Genomic DNA, 17,966 nt, shown 5'->3' with positions numbered 1-17,966 from the left:
AACGATGATGAATAAAAAAAACTGATAGATATAGTGTAATGTGACCTACTGAAGTGAAGTAACTATTACAAAAACAAATATCTCAGATAACTGACAACACAAGAAAATGTCGGAAATGACATTCGGAAATGACTGATTTCGGATTAAAAATCTATAAATAATCGTTAGTACTTAAATTCGTGGTTCAGTGGAATTTAATGGTTTTACAGTATTAAAAAACAAATTTTAGACAAGTTTTTCTTTAAATCAAAAGTCTACCTGCATGATACACAGACAAGTCTGAATACATCGCTTTAAACCTTAATGACTCTCCATATTGACCAATCATTGTGTCACGTGATACAGCAGGTATAAAGTTTTCAGAGCCTATCTAGAGGCAGTTTAATGTTGGAAGTCATTTGTAGATTGTGCATGTTACATTGAGGTTAAAATACTTCTGTTGTTGCACTGTAAACACTAGGCTATGAAAGTGACAACACATCTATTTTATATCATTAAGGGAGTATAGATTTATATTTAAGTCAAATACATGTGCTCTATATTACTTTATTGAAAGTTTGTAAACAAAATGGCGACACAGTCTGATAGAGTTTTCTTCTTCGGTTGTGTATCATGCAAGAAAAACAAGAATATCGAAGAATATGCAGTGTATTACTGTGAAAAATGTCAACAGTGTTTTTGTAGACAGTGCTGTGAGCTACATCATGACTATTTGTTTAGTGAACATGTAAAGTACGACCGACTAAATATGAGGAACTGGCCAGTCTCAAAGGAGTTGGAGGCTGTTATACTTACGTGTGAAATACACACTCATAAACAACTAGAGACGTTCTGCAAAGATCACAGTCAGCTGTGCTGCTCAAAATGTGTTTCCTTAAGTCACAGGTATTTAAACATTAAAAATCCTTAAAACAACATAATTTGAGGTATTTCTTATTTGTCAGACTAGTTATCTTTTGCTCGAGTCCATTTATTCGTCAGGAATTAATCAAAGCGCTGAAGGCACTAAAGATGTTCGCTATTGCATTATTTAACACGCAATTCATTTTTCAAAATCAATCTCAAGTTTGAAATGAACTTACGTCATTCAACTTTATAAAGTGTGTGTCATAGCGCAGTGGTCAAGTTTTTTGTGCACATTTTATCATCCTTATTATTTCATAGAAATAACTTAGACAAAATAAAAACAACATGCTTTTTGGACGTTCTGAAAGCATAGAAAGTATGATGAAAATGGTAATGAGAACTTAATATAAAGAAAATTTGCAGTCACCATCATATTAAAGGAATATATTTTCTAATATCAAATAACTATCTCACCAAGAATATAAATTCATAATGAAAGTTCCGTGTACAAAACTTTTGATTTTTGACACCATATACAAATTCAAAATACACAATAATCTTCGTATCTTGTATATGGAGGAATAAAAGTATACTGTCAATCTTGTGGATGCGACCACTTGTATTAAGCGACCTTTGTCTTGTGCGACCATTTTGAAATCCCACGGAGCTTTTTTGCTATATAATGATATTGTATTCAGCGACTTTTGTCTTACGAACCAGCGACCGCTGATTTCTATGTATTTTGATGTCCAAATCTTGAATTAAGCGACCACAGTGAGTAGGAGGTAAAAGTGGTTAATGTATTGATCTTTCAGGGACAAATCCGTGTTAATTGTTTATCTAAGCCAATAAGATGTACTATTACACCGCTGCTTTGTTTTCACACCAACCATTATGATTATGCTGTGTCTCGTTGACCGGTTCTGACCGGTATTGTTGTAGACTGCATATCAATTTATTGAGTTCAATAATAGAGGAACGTTTTACGCACAGTCTACAGCTTAAAAAGTTTACTATGTGGAACGTTAAGAGACAACGCCGATTTTTCTCGAGTTTAGATAACAGGTGCAGAAACAATGCACTGTACGCGACAAACATTTCCTGAGAAGTGCGGAAAATAAACTATTAATCGGCAACATCTGTCGAAATTCGTACATTACCAATTTGTAATTATGCTAATTAGTAGATATTTGTTAGCCAATCACATTGTTATTTACTTAATAAATTTTCCAATCAGGTCTGTTTGTTTGTTTTCAATTGACGTGTTTTAATTTTTTCAGCTCATTATGTATCATAATCGAGTCAGATTTCCTTAAGCGTACATGCAGAAATTAAAATGTCAAGACGAAAAGTTTTAATGTGAACGAGAAAATTCCGGTTTTGGAATTGTCAAAGAGTAAAAGTGCACGTAAAATTGCAGATGAGTTTGGAGTCGGTAAAACTCAAATTCAGAACATTCTTAAGCGTAAAGCCGAGGTGCTTGAAGACGTGGAAAATTATGTGTCAGGTGAAAAAAAATGCGAAAAATATTTCCTTGTCTATGTTGTTTTTGCAAATAAATATGTACACACAATTCATTTATAATATATGATAATTTATAATAAGTGAAAAAATAAAACACATTTTAAGTAAAATATTGCTTATGTATTGTGTTTATATTCATTTTATTATAAAAGTTAAAATCATTGTTGACAAAAGAGATTATCCTTTATATAGATTAAAATTGAGGGTAAGCATTCTTCCAGAATGGCCTTTTTTATTTAAAGACCATTTTATTAAGAGACCACTTTTGATTACTCCCTTGAGTGCAAGATTGACTGTATAAACATTGCTGTTTATGCTTTACTTGTTACCTGAGCAGTTCACACAGTGTCAACAATGCTGACATAAACATAGGTATAAAGCACTTGTGCGCTTTAAGGCGTATCTGTTTTACTCAGTTTTCATCTTAGTGACTTTTACATAAGGCCAACAGACACGCATGAATATTTTTGAATATTTAATGAGCTGATTCGAGATACAACCTCTGAATTTTTGTTACATCACTGCGTATGTGCTCAATTCAAAGGATGTAGCACTGTTCAGTGTAAGGATTTCCGGACTACTCTCTGTATGCTCAAACGACACAAATTGTGGCCCTGTTACAATTACGCGTAATAATCCATCTCGCAGAATTTCACTTTCGCCTCCAAGATGAGAAAACAATCATTAGCGAAATAGTAGTGTCATGATAAATGAAAATCGTTTAATTATCATACCACAATGTCTGCCGTACTTGGTCAGCACGTCTGGAAATCATTCCTTAATGTGTGGATAGGCTGCCATTATTACCAAGTTTGCTATTTTGAATTCAATTTTGTATCAGAAAGCATTGTTCTTAAAATTGGCATTTTCAATTCGCAATTAGATTTGTAATGACCCTCGTCATGCCAAAATGGGTCTTATTCCATATGCGCCCATCCTATAAATAGCCCACTCAGCTATCTCTCCTTCTGGTAAGGAGAAACAAAACATATTGAGTGATTTTATAGCGAACAGCATCGCCTATGGCCTGACTGTGCAAAAGCACATGTTGGGTTTAGCAAACGCTTGCCGAAACGCATAAGACCCATTTTCGCATGATGGCACTATTGACATGTGATTTAAATGTGTCGAAAGAAAACTGTGTTTAAATCAAATATCAACATACGATATATTACGAAAGTAAAGAAAGATACTCATAACAAGGCATATGAGGACACATATGAAGTGCTCTCCCTAGGGCTGTCACGATACGCCGTGAGCGTACCGCGGTATATCGTGGTACGGCAACACTGTATCGCGGTACGTACCGCGATATTTTACAGAATATGTATCTGTGAAAAAAACAGCAGAATAACAAGTTTTACAAACTTTATTAAACTCAATAATCAGAAAACATTGGTATCATAGTATGACAAGAAACTGTAAAAGAAACTGTAATAAACTTGATAGAAGTAGTCATTGTTATTGTTATTCGCGTCTTTTCTAAAATGTCCGCCATGTTGTTTACAATAGCTGTGACTACGATCTGTGTAAATCGAAAGCTTCAAAGGGCATGTTTAAAATGCGGAGTCAGCAGGCCCATTATTGAAAATCCGTAGCGTTCTGACTTTTCCTCGACTTATTCAGAATCTTAAGATAACATGATTTGGAAGTGCCATGCTTTGAACGATCGATATACTAAAGAAAGAAAATAAGAAATAGAATAAACATCTTTTGGATAATTATGAACTTATTTGCAAAGGAAATCTGTCTCAAATTCCAAAAAACTTACGGACCCATACATCGCCGTATTTTAAACGTGAAAGTTAAACATCTACCAGTGGAAGCGCTTGCTTGACCTGGATATTAACAGATTATTTATTTAGCCCTTTTGAATCGCTTCTACAGTTTTCAAAACGATATCTATATCAAAATAATTATGTAATGTATTTATATCTGTGCTAATATAATAATATTAAAAAAACCGGAGCGGCAACGCCGTACCTCGGTGCGATTTTTTTCACGACATGCACTGAGATATACCGGTATACCGGTGAATCGTGACAGCCCTAGCTCTCCCGTAGTATATTTATGCCCCCCTTCGAAGAAGAGGGGGTATATTGCTTTGCACATGTCGGTCTGTCTGTCGGTCTGTCGGTCGGTCCGTCCACCAGGTGGTTTCCGGATGATAACTCAAGAACGCTTGGGCCTTGGATCATGAAACTTCATAGGTACATGTACATTGATCATGACTCGCAGATAACCCCTATTGATTTTGAGGTCACTAGGTCAAAGGTCAAGGTCACGGTGACCCGAAATAGTAAAATGGTTTTTGGATGATAACTTAAGAACGCATACGCGGCCAACAAGATGCATACGCGGCCAACAGGGCTTACTCTGAACAATATAACTGAAGCAACTGGTCTGTAATCCTAGATCTATAATTATCAGTCCAATGAATCATCATCATTTGAGTAAAATACAGTGGATCAGTAAAAATATTATCAGAATATGAGATTTTTTTTGTATATTTTGTATATTAAATATTGTGTTAATGTTTAATTTTGTTGATCAATATAAATATAAGCAGGACAGGGGAGGTAATACACTTTTATATCTTTCTTATATACAGGAGAAACAAATGCAATAAGTTTAAATTTTATGTATAATAAATAGAGGATCTTTGTAAATGTCAGTCTGAGAGCATCTGTTATTTTTTTCATTGTCCCTTGACATATTGCTTTTATATTTTGCATACTTGTTTACCAACATCACCCCAACCTATATTACCCCCCCACAAACCTCACCCCCATTTTTTTAAACATCATCTAATATATTACCACACCCCACATTATACCCCCCTCTCACACCCACCCCCCTTACCCCCACCCACCCCCAAAAAAAAATAATAAATAATTAATTTTTGTTTAAACATCTTACAGAAAAACAGAAACAGAAATAGTAAAATGGTTTTTGAATGATAACTCAAGAACGCATACGCCTAGGATCATGAAACTTCATGGGTAGATTGATCATGACTCGCAGATGACCCCTATTGATTTTGAGGTCACTAGGTCAAAGGTCAAGGTCACAGTGACCCGAAATAGTAAAATGGTTTTCGGATGATAACTCATGAACGCATACGCCTAGGATCATGAAACTTCATAGGTAGATTGATCATGACTTGCAGATGACCCCTATTGATTTTGAGGTCCCAAGGTCAAAGGTCAAGGTCAAGGTGACCCGAAATAGTAAAATGATTTTCGGATGATAACTCAACAACGCTTTTGCCTAGGAACATGAAACTTCATAGGTACATTGATCGTGACCCGCAGATGACCCCTATTGATTTTCAGGTCACTAGGTCAAAGGTCAAGGTCACAGTGACAAAAATCGTATTCACACAATGGCTGCCACTACAATGGACAGCCCATATGGGGGGCATGCATGTTTCACAAACAGTCCTTGTTTTTTAAACATCTAATAAATTACCACACCCCACATTATACCCCCCTCACACCCCTCTAACCCCCCATTTTTTTTTCCTTTTTTATTTTTGAAAGATTGTCTAATAAATTATTGAATATGAACAATTTCCCCATGATGGCTTACATTATACTGTCAAGCACTCGAATAGTCGAGCGTGCTGTCCTCTGACAGCTCTTGTTAGGTCACAAGGTAAAAGGTCAAGGCCACAGTGACTCAAAATAGTAAAATGGTTTCCAGATGATAACTCAAGAATGCTTACGCCTAGGATCATGAAACTTCATAGGTACATTGAGCATGACTGGCAGATGACCCCTATTGATTTTCAGGTCACTAGGCCAAAGGTCAAGGTAACAGTGACTCGAAAGAGTACAATGGTTTCTGGTTGATATCTTACATTAGGTCAAAGGTCAAGGTCACAGTGACAAAAAACGTATTTGCACAATGGCTGCCACTACAACTGACAGCCCATATGGAGGGCATGCATGTTTTACAAACAGCCCTTGTTTTTATCTACTCACACTAATGCGTGGTTTGACAATGCTAACACACATTTCATGCGGTGAATATGCAATTTACAAGTGAAAAACACAACACAATAGTTTAATAGTTTTGTTTAATTGTATTTATTTATTTAGAAAAGTAAATTGCAAACTGTATTTCAAAGTCAGCGTATACGCAGATTACATTTTTAAAAGATATTTATGCCCCCTTTCGAAGAAGAGGGGGTATATTGCTTTGCACATGTCTGTCGGTCCGTCCACCAGGTGGTTTCCAGATGATAACTCAAGAACGCTTGGGCATAGGATCATGAAACTTCATAGGTACATTGATCATAACTCGCAGATGACCCCTATTGATTTTGAGGTCAGTACAGTACAGCCAAGGCGGAACAAACATTATCCGCGGCTACGCCACGGCAAGATTATTAGTACGTGGCGGCCAAATCGTGTGTTCACGCGGCTAATCGCCGCGGCACTCAGCATCGTTCCGCGCAACGACGCCGAGCCTGTATCAACCTCGCGTACTTTCGCTGAGTGAATCTGCCGCATACGTACGCTGCGGATCAAGTGAATAGATATACATCTACATGTTCATTTGTGTAGCATAGAAACCTAGATTTACGCCACTTTCATAGTTATTAGTTTCATGTTATAAAGTGATATCATGGGCATCATACAGTTTATAGGTGCCTATCGCAACCGTTGTTTATTGTTTGTGTTTTCACTTATATACACTTATATTTGTTAATGCAGCATCAACATACTAAAACAATATCCCGAAAAGAGGAAAATAATGCATTTGAATATCAACCGTACTTTGACAACCGACGACAGAAATTATTTGATTTATATAAAATAAAGTATGTTGATAATGTGTTATGATTTATGCAATCAAATAACAATAGTTATTTGTTATAAAGATTTTTGCCATTTTATACTTCCGACTTACGTTGTCCTTGTTACACTGCTTGATCATTTCAAGTTTTCTAATGGTCATCTAACAGTTAATAGGTGTCTATCGCAACCGTTTTCTATTGTTTTTGTTTTCACTTAAGATACACTTATATTTGTGAATGCAGCATCAACATACTAAAACAATATCCAGGAAAGAGAAAGTAATGCATTTGTATATCAACCGTACTTTCGTTTTTCCCAACTTACGACAGAAAGTATTCGATTTACGATGTGAATTTAGTTTTAGTGCAGATTCGTTCAAACGACACAAAGACACTATTTTGTTTTACGGATCATTTCGGATTAGAAGAATGTCCAGTCATAAAAAATAATTTTATAAACAGACGGTAGCTTGATGAGTTGCAGCTTATTGTCAGCAACCATATTTTCACTAACTCTTTTGACCTGTTTATTCTTTTCAGTTCAATTCAACAGTGAAAAATGCCCATAATATCACTTCAATATAAAATAATAATGAAACGGTGCAGTTAATAGACGCACACAAAGTAACTTAAACTGCTTAAGCCGATTCTAAAAATGGCAAAGATAAATTATTATTGAAATTGAATTAATACATGCTATTGATTATTGTGTTTTGTTTTGATGACTTCGATTTTTGTTAAATTTTCAGGATTACAACAATTTGTTTATAAACGGGAATGCACTCACTAAAAACACAACAGCACGCTTTTTTATTAACTATGCTATCTATTTTATTTTGAATCCGCGCACATTAAATATTATGATTTGACATATTATTATAAATGTTCTTTTATTTTTTTTTAACAACTAATCATTTAAAAAAGATTGTTTATTTTATGATACATGTATGCATCGACTCGGCGTCATGTCCCGGATCGAGGCTTGCCTCGGCATGCCGCGGCGGACCGATGTGAAGCTTGTATAAATTATACAACTCTTTCTCGCGCGGATACGCGCAGTTAGCGGGTATTGGGCTCCTAGTAGCTAAGGCGTATCGACCTGAATTTTAGACTAACCACCTTAGACGGCCGCTAAGCGACCATCTAAAAATGGTCCTATGGTTTATACAGGCGTTAATAGCAGTCTTCACGCTAAATATTTTAGACCAATAGCCCTTCCGGCTAATCAGATAGAATTTTTAATAGCCCGAAGACAGTTTCAATAGCCGAAAAGGTTAACATACATTTTATGACTTTTTTGGCTCAGAGCAACAAAAATATTCATTTCCAATCAGAAATAACTTCTAATGAGTAAAAACATTTGCCTGTCCCATTTTCAACACACTGTATTATTTATTTTTGATAACAACAGCAAAGGCATGTTCTCCGGACATCTCCATATCTCAGTGTTTGAGATTGGCCCCAATTTCCTCAGGACAGGTTTCCTCAAATGGCTAAATGGTCAATTTTTTTCAGGACATTTTTCCTAAATCATGAAATAATTTTCATACAGTTTTGTTAGCGCCCTGAGCCCTAACCTATTGTACTTTTTTAGTCTTTCTAGTTGCAATTTCTGGTGAAAACACTGCGAAATATTATAAATCATACCATCCGTATCACCACATGTGTATTCATCATTCTATAGACATTTTCATAAAGAATGTCCAAAATAAATTTAAATCGACAAAAACAAAACTGTATCCGAAAATAACAGTCCGAGAATATGAAAGTGTTTTGCACATGAAATCAAATGTGCATATCGTATGATTCAAGAAAAAATGAAAACCAGTTACCTAGCAAATACGTAATAAATATATAATTTTGTTAACATATTGCTTAAATAAATGCTATTGCAGTGCTTTATTTTGCTAATCGACCACTCAAAGTTTTTTATTTGCAACGTTTGCTGACTTGTACGATTTTCGGAAAGTAGCGAAGATTTTTCGTCAGTTGTTTTTCTATCTGCTAACCAATCAAAAATCAATACTAAAATAGTCCATCTCCGGAGTCTCCGTAAGAGTGGAACTCAGACGTGTTGATTGGCTAACGACTTGTACCGACTACTTCCATTGATTATGTCTTTAACCCAAAGTGGCTGACCGGTGTTCATGTATTTTTTTCACTTTGATTATTTTTGTACGCTAAAATATTCAATCGACGGGTCGGGCTATTTAATATGCATTTATGATCGACCGACCGTCCCAAGAATCGACTCGGGCTACAGGCTTATAGGCTAATTCGAAGACTGGTTAATAGTCAAATTACTAACAATGTACTCCTCTGTGAAACTGCAAGGCTATGTTGTATTGTGTTTACATACATTTGTAAACTCTGCTAATGACGCTTCTTGGTTTAAATTTGCTATGTACAGTAGTCTTATGGTTTTATAATAATAATAGATTTGTGACCAGGCTTCAAATTATGACAATCAGTTCATACAACATAGGTAGTATGGCACATTGTAGGGTGACTCTGTAGGATTATTAAAATAAAGAAGACTGAGTTTTTTTTCCAGGCCCCCATTGCGTGGCTCTTCGCCATTCCGCCGTTTTGAAGCGCCACTTTGCCCTTTTCAAAGGCAAAAGCCACCATGCATCCTGATAGATAACACTTAATTGCCTCAGAGTTCAACTATGACGCTCCGACTGTGATTGATTTTATTCATAGGTGTGCACGTCTAATTACGTATTTCGATTGATTAAATCCATTTTTGTCTGGATTTTCTGTTTCATAAAGTAAAATAACTGGTTCATTAGTGACTTATCTAAAGGACCGTTACTAAAGTCTATAAGAGCAAGTTTGTGAGTTGAACTTAATGAAGGAAATGTCAATTTTCAAATCATTGGTGATATAATTTTTTAATTAAATGCACACAAAAAAACATGTTTCCCATGCTCAAGACAAGACGTTATAAATGACCAACATATAAATTTTTGCTTTTTATCTTGACAAAGAACACACAAAGTAGCTTCAAAATGTAAGCTAAAATTAACTTGTTACCATCGCGTTAAAATAAATTGCGTGTTTCCAATTACAAATTTTGGTATGCTCATTTGAGAACTCATAACAAAATACAGTTTTGTGCAATGGATTCAATTATACTTTTTATTTGCTAAAACACTTTTCGTGTCAAAATAAATGTTTTTATGATATTATGCACAATTTCCACGAGGATAACACCCGTTGTCAATCATCAGTCTCCGAAGTAAGGGGCCGTCCATAAAGTATGTCTCGCTTTTCTGGACCATTTTTAATCCCCCCTCCCCTCATGTCACAAACTGTCACAAAATCTTGGACCCCCCTAAAGTACGTCACAAACTCACACTTTCGAACATATTTTTTTAAATTTATAACTTTTACAGATTTTATCTAAAACACAATTCACTATAAAACAATATTAAAATTTCACTTAAAAGACTTTCACATTATCAAAGTTACTTTAATTACTAGAATAGTTGATTGTCAACAGTTGTCACAGTTTTTCATTGAATAACATGTTAAATTAAAAAATATTCACTTTGGACATCATCCATGCATGGTGAAGTGAAGTGTTCATCTATAGTTATGACTGGCATCTATTCAATGAATATTTATCCGAATGTTAACCTCTAATAAAAACGAAAATATAATTTAATTTTTCTTTCAACCCTTTACTATCTAAAAAATTGAAAAGTCCAATAAATTATTTTGTCATTTACTTATTAAATCTGCGTGGATGTTGTGCTAAGGTGCCTTTTCAAATTCCAACAACACATTCAGGAGATACGCAATTCGTCTTATTTTGACATAAAACTAATTCAATTTTTTTTTAATTATTTTAAAATTCTACTTAAGAAATAATAATATTTATGCCCCCCCTTCAAAGAAGAGGGGGTATATTGCTTTGCTCATGTCGGTCGGTCGGTCTGTCGGTCCGTCCACCAGGTGGTTGTCAGACGATAACTCAAGAACGCTTGGGCCTAGGATCATGAAACTTCATAGGTACATTGATCATGACTCGCAGATGACCCCTATTGATTTTGAGGTCACTAGGTCAAAGGTCAAGGTCACGGTGACCCGAAATAGTAAAATGGTTTTTGAATGATAACTCAAGAACGCATACGCCTAGGATCATGAAACTTCATGGGTAGATTGATCATGACTTGCAGATGACCCCTATTGATTTTGAGGTCACTAGGTCAAAGGTCAAGGTCACGTGACCCGAAATAGTAAAATGGTTTCCGGATGATAACATAAGAATGCATACGCCTAGGATCATGAAACTTCATGGGTAGATTGATCATAACTCGCAGATGACCCCTATTGATTTTGAGGTCACTAGGTCAAAGGTCAAGGTCACGGTGACCGGAAATAGTAAAATGGTTTTCGGTTGATAACTCGAGAACGCATACGCCTAGGATCATGAAACTTCATAGGTAGATTGATCATGACTTGCAGATGACCCTTATTGATTTTGTGGTCACAAGGTCAAAGGTCAAGGTCGCGGTGACCCGAAATAGTAAAATGATTTTCGGATGATAACTCAAGTACGCTTTTGCCTAGGATCATGACACTTCATAGGTACATTGATCGTGACTCGCAGATGACCCCTATTGATTTTTAGGTCACTAGGTCAAAGGTCATGGTCACAGTGACAAAAATGGTGTACACACAATGGCTGCCACTACAACGGACAGCCCATATGGGGGGCATGCATGTTTTACAAACAGCCCTTGTTTTTTAAAAAATGTGTGACATCACACATGGCCTGACCCACCCCCTCCCCATGTCACAAACTGTAACACTTTCTAACACCCCCTCCCTCCATCTGGAGCATGACATACATTATGGACGGCCCCAAACTGGTCTCAATTTTATCATGGACGATACATATCATATACATGTAGCATAGCCAACAAACCTCCACAAAATCCCTGAAATTATTGATTTTCTTTCAGAAAATGCAAAAAAGTAACACTTAACTCAGCCAAGAAGCAGGCAGCAGAAGTACAAGAACTGTTTGAGAAGCTCCTGATCAATATGAGAAAACTGAGGAAACTGCAGAGTTGCTGTGAGTCTGGAATCCACGATCTGAAGAGTTCATACCAGGGGCAAGAACTCATGGTACACAAAATGAATGACAAAATTAAATCCACTATGACCAAAATTGTGAGGAGAACTTTAAAGAAAATACCTAAAGTTGAGCAAAACAAAATCTATGAATTAATGCATTCCACTTTGTTTCATATAGAAAATATTACTTTGAATGAAGCAAAAATTACACTATCAAGTCTTGAAGATTCTCTCAAAACTGGTGTTGAAACCTGCATCCGTCATCATCATGAATTAAAAGCACTCCATGAACTCCTTCTATACAGCAGTGACAACAAGAAGAAGAAACTCTGCATGATAGCGAGTCAGAAATGCATGGACAAGATACAAAAAGTTGAATCGTACCTGGGTGAGTACAGTGTTAGACTTGAATGTTCGGTATTAAACCAGACTATACAAGGCACTAAGCATTACATTATCAGATTATCAGGTCTGGGGAGGCTGATAGAGAGTATGAAAGCTAACACTGACATTGAACAGTACTTGTCTAAACTGTCAGGTCTTGCGAGAGTATTGCATAACCATGTGTTAACTGTCCATGGAAAGTCTGAGCACACTGTGAGAATAACAAGTGATTCGTTGAAATGCTATATCACAGCCATCTGTGTTCTTTTTGATGGACAGGTCCTGGTTGCAGACAGAGATAATGAGAGAGTCAAGCTTCTAAGCCAGCAGTACCAGGTGGTAAGTCACTGGGATGTGACTGCTAAGCCATGGGACATGTGTCAGATCACACCCAGTGAGGTTGCAGTGGCTGTCAATAATGAGGTCCAGTTTATCACAGTAAGCCAGAGCCAACTCGCCATAGGCAGGAAGCTTGAGTTACAACATAGTTGTAATAGTATTGCCCACATTCAGGGAGACTTGTTTATTGCATCTGGTACTGCTCTGTTCAAGTACACATGGAATGGCAAACTAGTCTGCAAACTCTATGAAAATAAATCAGCTACTGATACAGGTAAGAATCATGGTGGATTCATCATGATAACATTCGTATTATGTACAAGGGTTTTCTAGCTATTTTAAGAAAAGGATTGTCTGGTTAAATTGGGCTTTGTTAAAGAGATAAAATGGCTAATTTGGGATTTTTTATTGACTTAATGGACAGAATCAGACTTGTTTATCAGCAAATATTGACACATCAGGCTTTACCTTTAGACACTTCTATCTACAAATAAAAAAAATATTTATTTTTTTTTTAAATTGGGAATATTTTTTTACAATATTGGTTTGGGATCAGGTCTATTTTAAGGCCATTTTTACATAGTAGATAACCCCCTGATGTATTATAAAGTAATTATTCTATAATTCATATGTGCCCTTTGAATGCTTCAGTAGCCAAAAGAAGATTCAGAATTATTGATTTATAAACATGAGTAATGAAGTATTTTGACTGTCACTACATGGCATGTCTATAAATAGAAACTGAGTTCCTGGGAAAGAGACACTTTCTGACCCTGTCTTAATTTCATGGCTGTTTAATGATTGTACATGTACAATATGTTTGATAAATTGAATAATTTCATAACACCATATAACAAAGGTACTCTTGTGGTTGTATTCTTTTATGAAGTGTTCAAATGTATGTATTAATTTCATTGTAATTATAGTAATATGTTTATTTAAACATTTTGCTGTTGAAATTGGTTTTGTAACTAACTAGCTAAAACAAAGTAAACTAGAAATGGCCCGGCAGAGGCCGACGCGTATCCCCACGCCGAATGTTTGACCTAGGTGTGCCCCAGGGTTGGTAATGGGGCCATGCATAGCTGAGATTGACCGTATTGTGTCATAAGAGAAGTTCATCATCAATTAGAAGTGAATTGGTGTAGAAATGAAGAAGTTATAGTAAAAGGCAATTTTGGGTGGGTGTGACATATGTGGGCAGGGCGCCCCAGGGTTGGTAATTGTGCCATGCATAGTTGAGATTGACCGTATTGTCATAAGAGAAGTTCAATATCAATTTGAAGTGAATCGGTGTAGAAACGAAGAAATTATAGTAAAGGCAATTTTGGGTGGGTGTGGTCTATGTGGGCGGGGCCCCAGGGTTGGTTATGGGGCCATGCATAGTTGAGATTGACCCTAATGTCATAAGAGAAGTTCAGTATCAATTTGAAGTGAATCCGTGTAGAAATGAAAAAATTATAGTAAATGGAATTTTTTGGTGGGTGTGGCCTATGTGGGCGGGCGCCCCAGGGTTGGGATTGGGGCCATGCATAGTTGAGATTGACCCTAATGTCATAACAAAAGTTCAGTATCAATTTGAAGTGAATCCGTGTAGAAAAGAAAAAATTATAGTGAATGGAAATTTTTGGTGGGTGTGGCCTATGTGGGCGGGGCGCCCCAGGGTTGGGAATGGGGCCATGCATGGTTGAGATTGACCGTATTGTCATAAGAGAGGTCCAGTATCAATTTGAAGTGAATCGGTGTAGAAATAAAGAAGTAAATGTAAAATAACCTAAAAAATGAGTGATAATTTCTGACGCGGCCCCACCTCAACCGCTATAACTTTTGACCCAGGGGTCAGATCAAAATTCCAAATAGTGCAGGGTCGCACATATGCTCATAGCTACCATGTGTGTAAGTTTCAAGGTTCTAGTGCTTTTAGTGTAGGAGGAGATAGTGGCCAGGACGGACGGACAGACAGACAGACAGACGGATGGACGGATGGCGGAGATAACCACAATATCCCCACCTTTTTTTCAAAAAGCGTGGGGATAATAACTGTTGTGATATAATTTTTCTTGTTATAAAAAACACAAAAAAACGTTGTAACACGGCACATGCATTATGTCTGCTTTGGTTGATTTCACTAATTTCAGTACATAGTTATCACATGTATACATGTGTGGGAAATCTATTCATGCTGCACATAGGAACATAAACATGTTGATTGAACTGAGCAATTGTTTCCATCTGTGTAATTGTTTTGCTTCAATTCTTATCTAACTCACCAGTCACATTTCAACATGTCAAACGTTAACACAATAGCTCTGCTACTGAAGTTTAATGTCATACTTAACTATTGAATCATTGAAATGTATGCATATATTTTAGATGTGTAAAGGCCTCTTTATAACAACATATGCGTAATACAATATCACTGCAGTATGTTTAATAAGATTATTTAGCATTTACAGTAATTCAATATCTTGATGTTAATCTGTTTTGCAGTATGGAAGTGTGCTGAGAGTCCCACAGGAGACAGGCTGTACATCATCAGCGGCTGGCAGCAGTACAAGCTTCTCACCCTGGCCAGAGATGGCACACTCCTGGCTACATACTCAGACCAAGCACTAGTGCGCCCAGAGGGTCTACATGTGACCCCTGCAGGCCAGGTGCTGGTCTGTGGACGCCTGTCCAACACTGTACTACAGGTGGGCTGGGAGGGAGAGAGTAAGCTGGCTACGCTGGCTACTCAGAAGGATGGCATGAGGTACCCAGTGTCAGTCTGCTACAGCAGCTCCTCATCATCCATCATTGTGGGACTGATGGGGAGTGACCACATCCTGGTGTTCAGAGTGGAATAGTGTGTACATGTATGTATTAGTTGTTGTAATTAGTGATTAGTATTTTAATTACAATGTGTTGTTTAGCATACAAACATAGTAGTGTGTGATGTTACAATACAACATTAAGTGGGTAGTTAAAGGTACAAATAATTTATGTACACATATTGTTATCTGATTATACAATGTGAGGGTTTTTGTTAGAACTTTAGATCTAATGTATATAATGTTATGTTGGCATAATATTTGTGTAATTATGGTCCTTAAATTTAGTTCTTGTAAACTTCGCATGAAAAAAACAAAGCATTTCAACTGAAAATTCAATATTTGTACATAGATGCACATGTACATAGCAACTGAGGCTATTTTTAGACTTTCATCTATAAACACCATGCCATGTAAGAAATGTATATGGATGAATACTTTTTTTATAAAATATGAAATTGTTTAAGTAATCTTTGGAGGAGTATAAATTGATATTGTACGCAATGTTTACAGAAAGGTAACACTTGATGTGAGATTTATTAATTTTCCATGTTTTATGCTGTTGAACATTTGTTATTGATTTTCATTACATTTATATAAACGTGTGTGTGTTAGTTACATTTTTAGTGAGGCTGTTTTCGGAGAAAACCCGAGCTATTGTCCTAGTCAGCTCGTCCGCCGTCCAACGTAGGCGTCATGCTAAAACCTTAACATTGGCTCTAAAATCAAAGTGCTTCCACCTACAACTTTGAAACTTAATATGAAGATGCACCTTGATAAGTTATACACGCCACACCCATTTTTTGGGTCACTAGGTCAAAGGTCAAGGTCACTGACCTCTTATATCAAACTTTAACATAGGCTCTAAAATCAAAGTGCTTCCACCTACTACTTTGAAACTTAATATGTGGTTGCACATTGATGAGTTCTACATGCCACACCCATTTTTGGGTCACTAGGTCAAAGGTCAAGGTCACTGCGATCTGTAATATAAAACTTAAACAACATGCTTAGCATTTCCTCAAAGTGCTTCCACCTACAACTTTGAAACTTCATATGTAGATGCACCTTGATGAGTTTTACAAGCCACACCCATTTTTGTGTCACTAGGTCAAAGGTCAAGGTCACTGTAACTTTTAATATCAAACTTTAACATAGGTTCTAAAATCAAAGTGCTTCCACCTACAACTTTGAAACTTCATATGTAGTTGCACCTTGATGAGTTCTACATGCCACACCCATTTTTGGGTCACTAGGTCAAAAGTCAAGGTCACTGTGACCTCTAATATAAAACTTGAACAAAAACCTTAACATTGCCTCTAAAATCAAAGTGCTTCCATCTACAACATTGAAACTTCCTATGTAGATGCACCTAGATGACTTCTACACGCCACACCCATTTTGGGTCACTAGGTCAAAGGTCAAGGTCACTGTGACCTCTTAAAAAAAATAATCTGACAAGCTTTCGTAGCTTGGCACCCGTTATGCTGTGCTCTTGTTTATAAATTTGTTTGAGTCCTAAATATACATACAAGAAATACATCGAGCTTTTCTGCTGCTACAGTGGCTGCTGAGTCAGGACAACGATGCTGAGGATGTGGTGGACAAGAATAAACTGAATACTCAGAAGGTAACATAGACCCTTTGTCAGACCTTTTCCTGTCATTTTGGGGAAAAATGCTATTGTGGTTTTGGAATATTTTCCTGTGAAAAGTCAATTGATTTGGGAAAAACTAATTTAATATAATTCTTTCTAATATATCAAATTATACGAATAAAATCATTTTATGATAGTTATATACTTTGTTAGATCTAATTGAAATAAGATTGAGATATAATAATTATAATGGATAAAAACGGGAACATCACTTTAGGCGATTTACGCGTGTTAAGTGGAAAAAAACGCCCTGATTGGACGTTTTTATCACATCTTTACACAGTAACAGATATGCCAAAATTTGACAACAAATGGTGAATGTTTGCGTTTCTTGGAAATTTTGAGCACTTTTATCTTAAATATTTATCAGATTGTCCTTTTAATAATGGAATATACAGGATTATAGGGTAATGAGTAGCAACGGTAAAAGTAGCAGGTTCGCAGTAATAGATAAAAAGTATGGTTTCATACGGATGTATTAAGGAATCAATCGTGGCGCGATTATGCATAT

The 17,966-nt window shown here is 36.3% G+C and overlaps 1 protein-coding gene across 1 annotated transcript; it reads left to right on the top strand.

The window, feature by feature from the left end:
* Positions 1–369: 369 nt before the first annotated feature.
* LOC127865165 (uncharacterized) lies at positions 370–17,437 on the top strand. The gene is made up of 5 exons (XM_052405096.1): positions 370–885; positions 12,151–12,988; positions 13,202–13,262; positions 15,593–15,681; positions 17,363–17,437. The coding sequence occupies exons 1-5, from the start codon at positions 569–571 to the stop codon at positions 17,435–17,437; spliced, it is 1,380 nt and encodes a 459-aa protein (XP_052261056.1). The 5' UTR covers positions 370–568.
* Positions 17,438–17,966: the final 529 nt, after the last annotated feature.

Source organism: Dreissena polymorpha, chromosome 1 (assembly GCF_020536995.1).
Source record: "Dreissena polymorpha isolate Duluth1 chromosome 1, UMN_Dpol_1.0, whole genome shotgun sequence".
Taxonomy (NCBI): domain Eukaryota; kingdom Metazoa; phylum Mollusca; class Bivalvia; order Myida; family Dreissenidae; genus Dreissena; species Dreissena polymorpha.
This window is presented reverse-complemented; position numbering and strand designations above follow the sequence as displayed.

Excerpts from the sequence above, each read along its gene's own strand:
- LOC127865165 (XM_052405096.1), top strand. The coding sequence starts at position 569 with ATGGCGACACAGTCTGATAGAGTTTTCTTCTTCGGTTGTGTATCATGC. Across the intron at positions 12,989-13,201 it reads TAAGCCAGCAGTACCAGGTG|TACACATGGAATGGCAAACT; the intron begins GTAAGTCACTGG and ends GCTCTGTTCAAG. Across the intron at positions 15,682-17,362 it reads TGTCCAACACTGTACTACAG|TGGCTGCTGAGTCAGGACAA; the intron begins GTGGGCTGGGAG and ends CTGCTGCTACAG.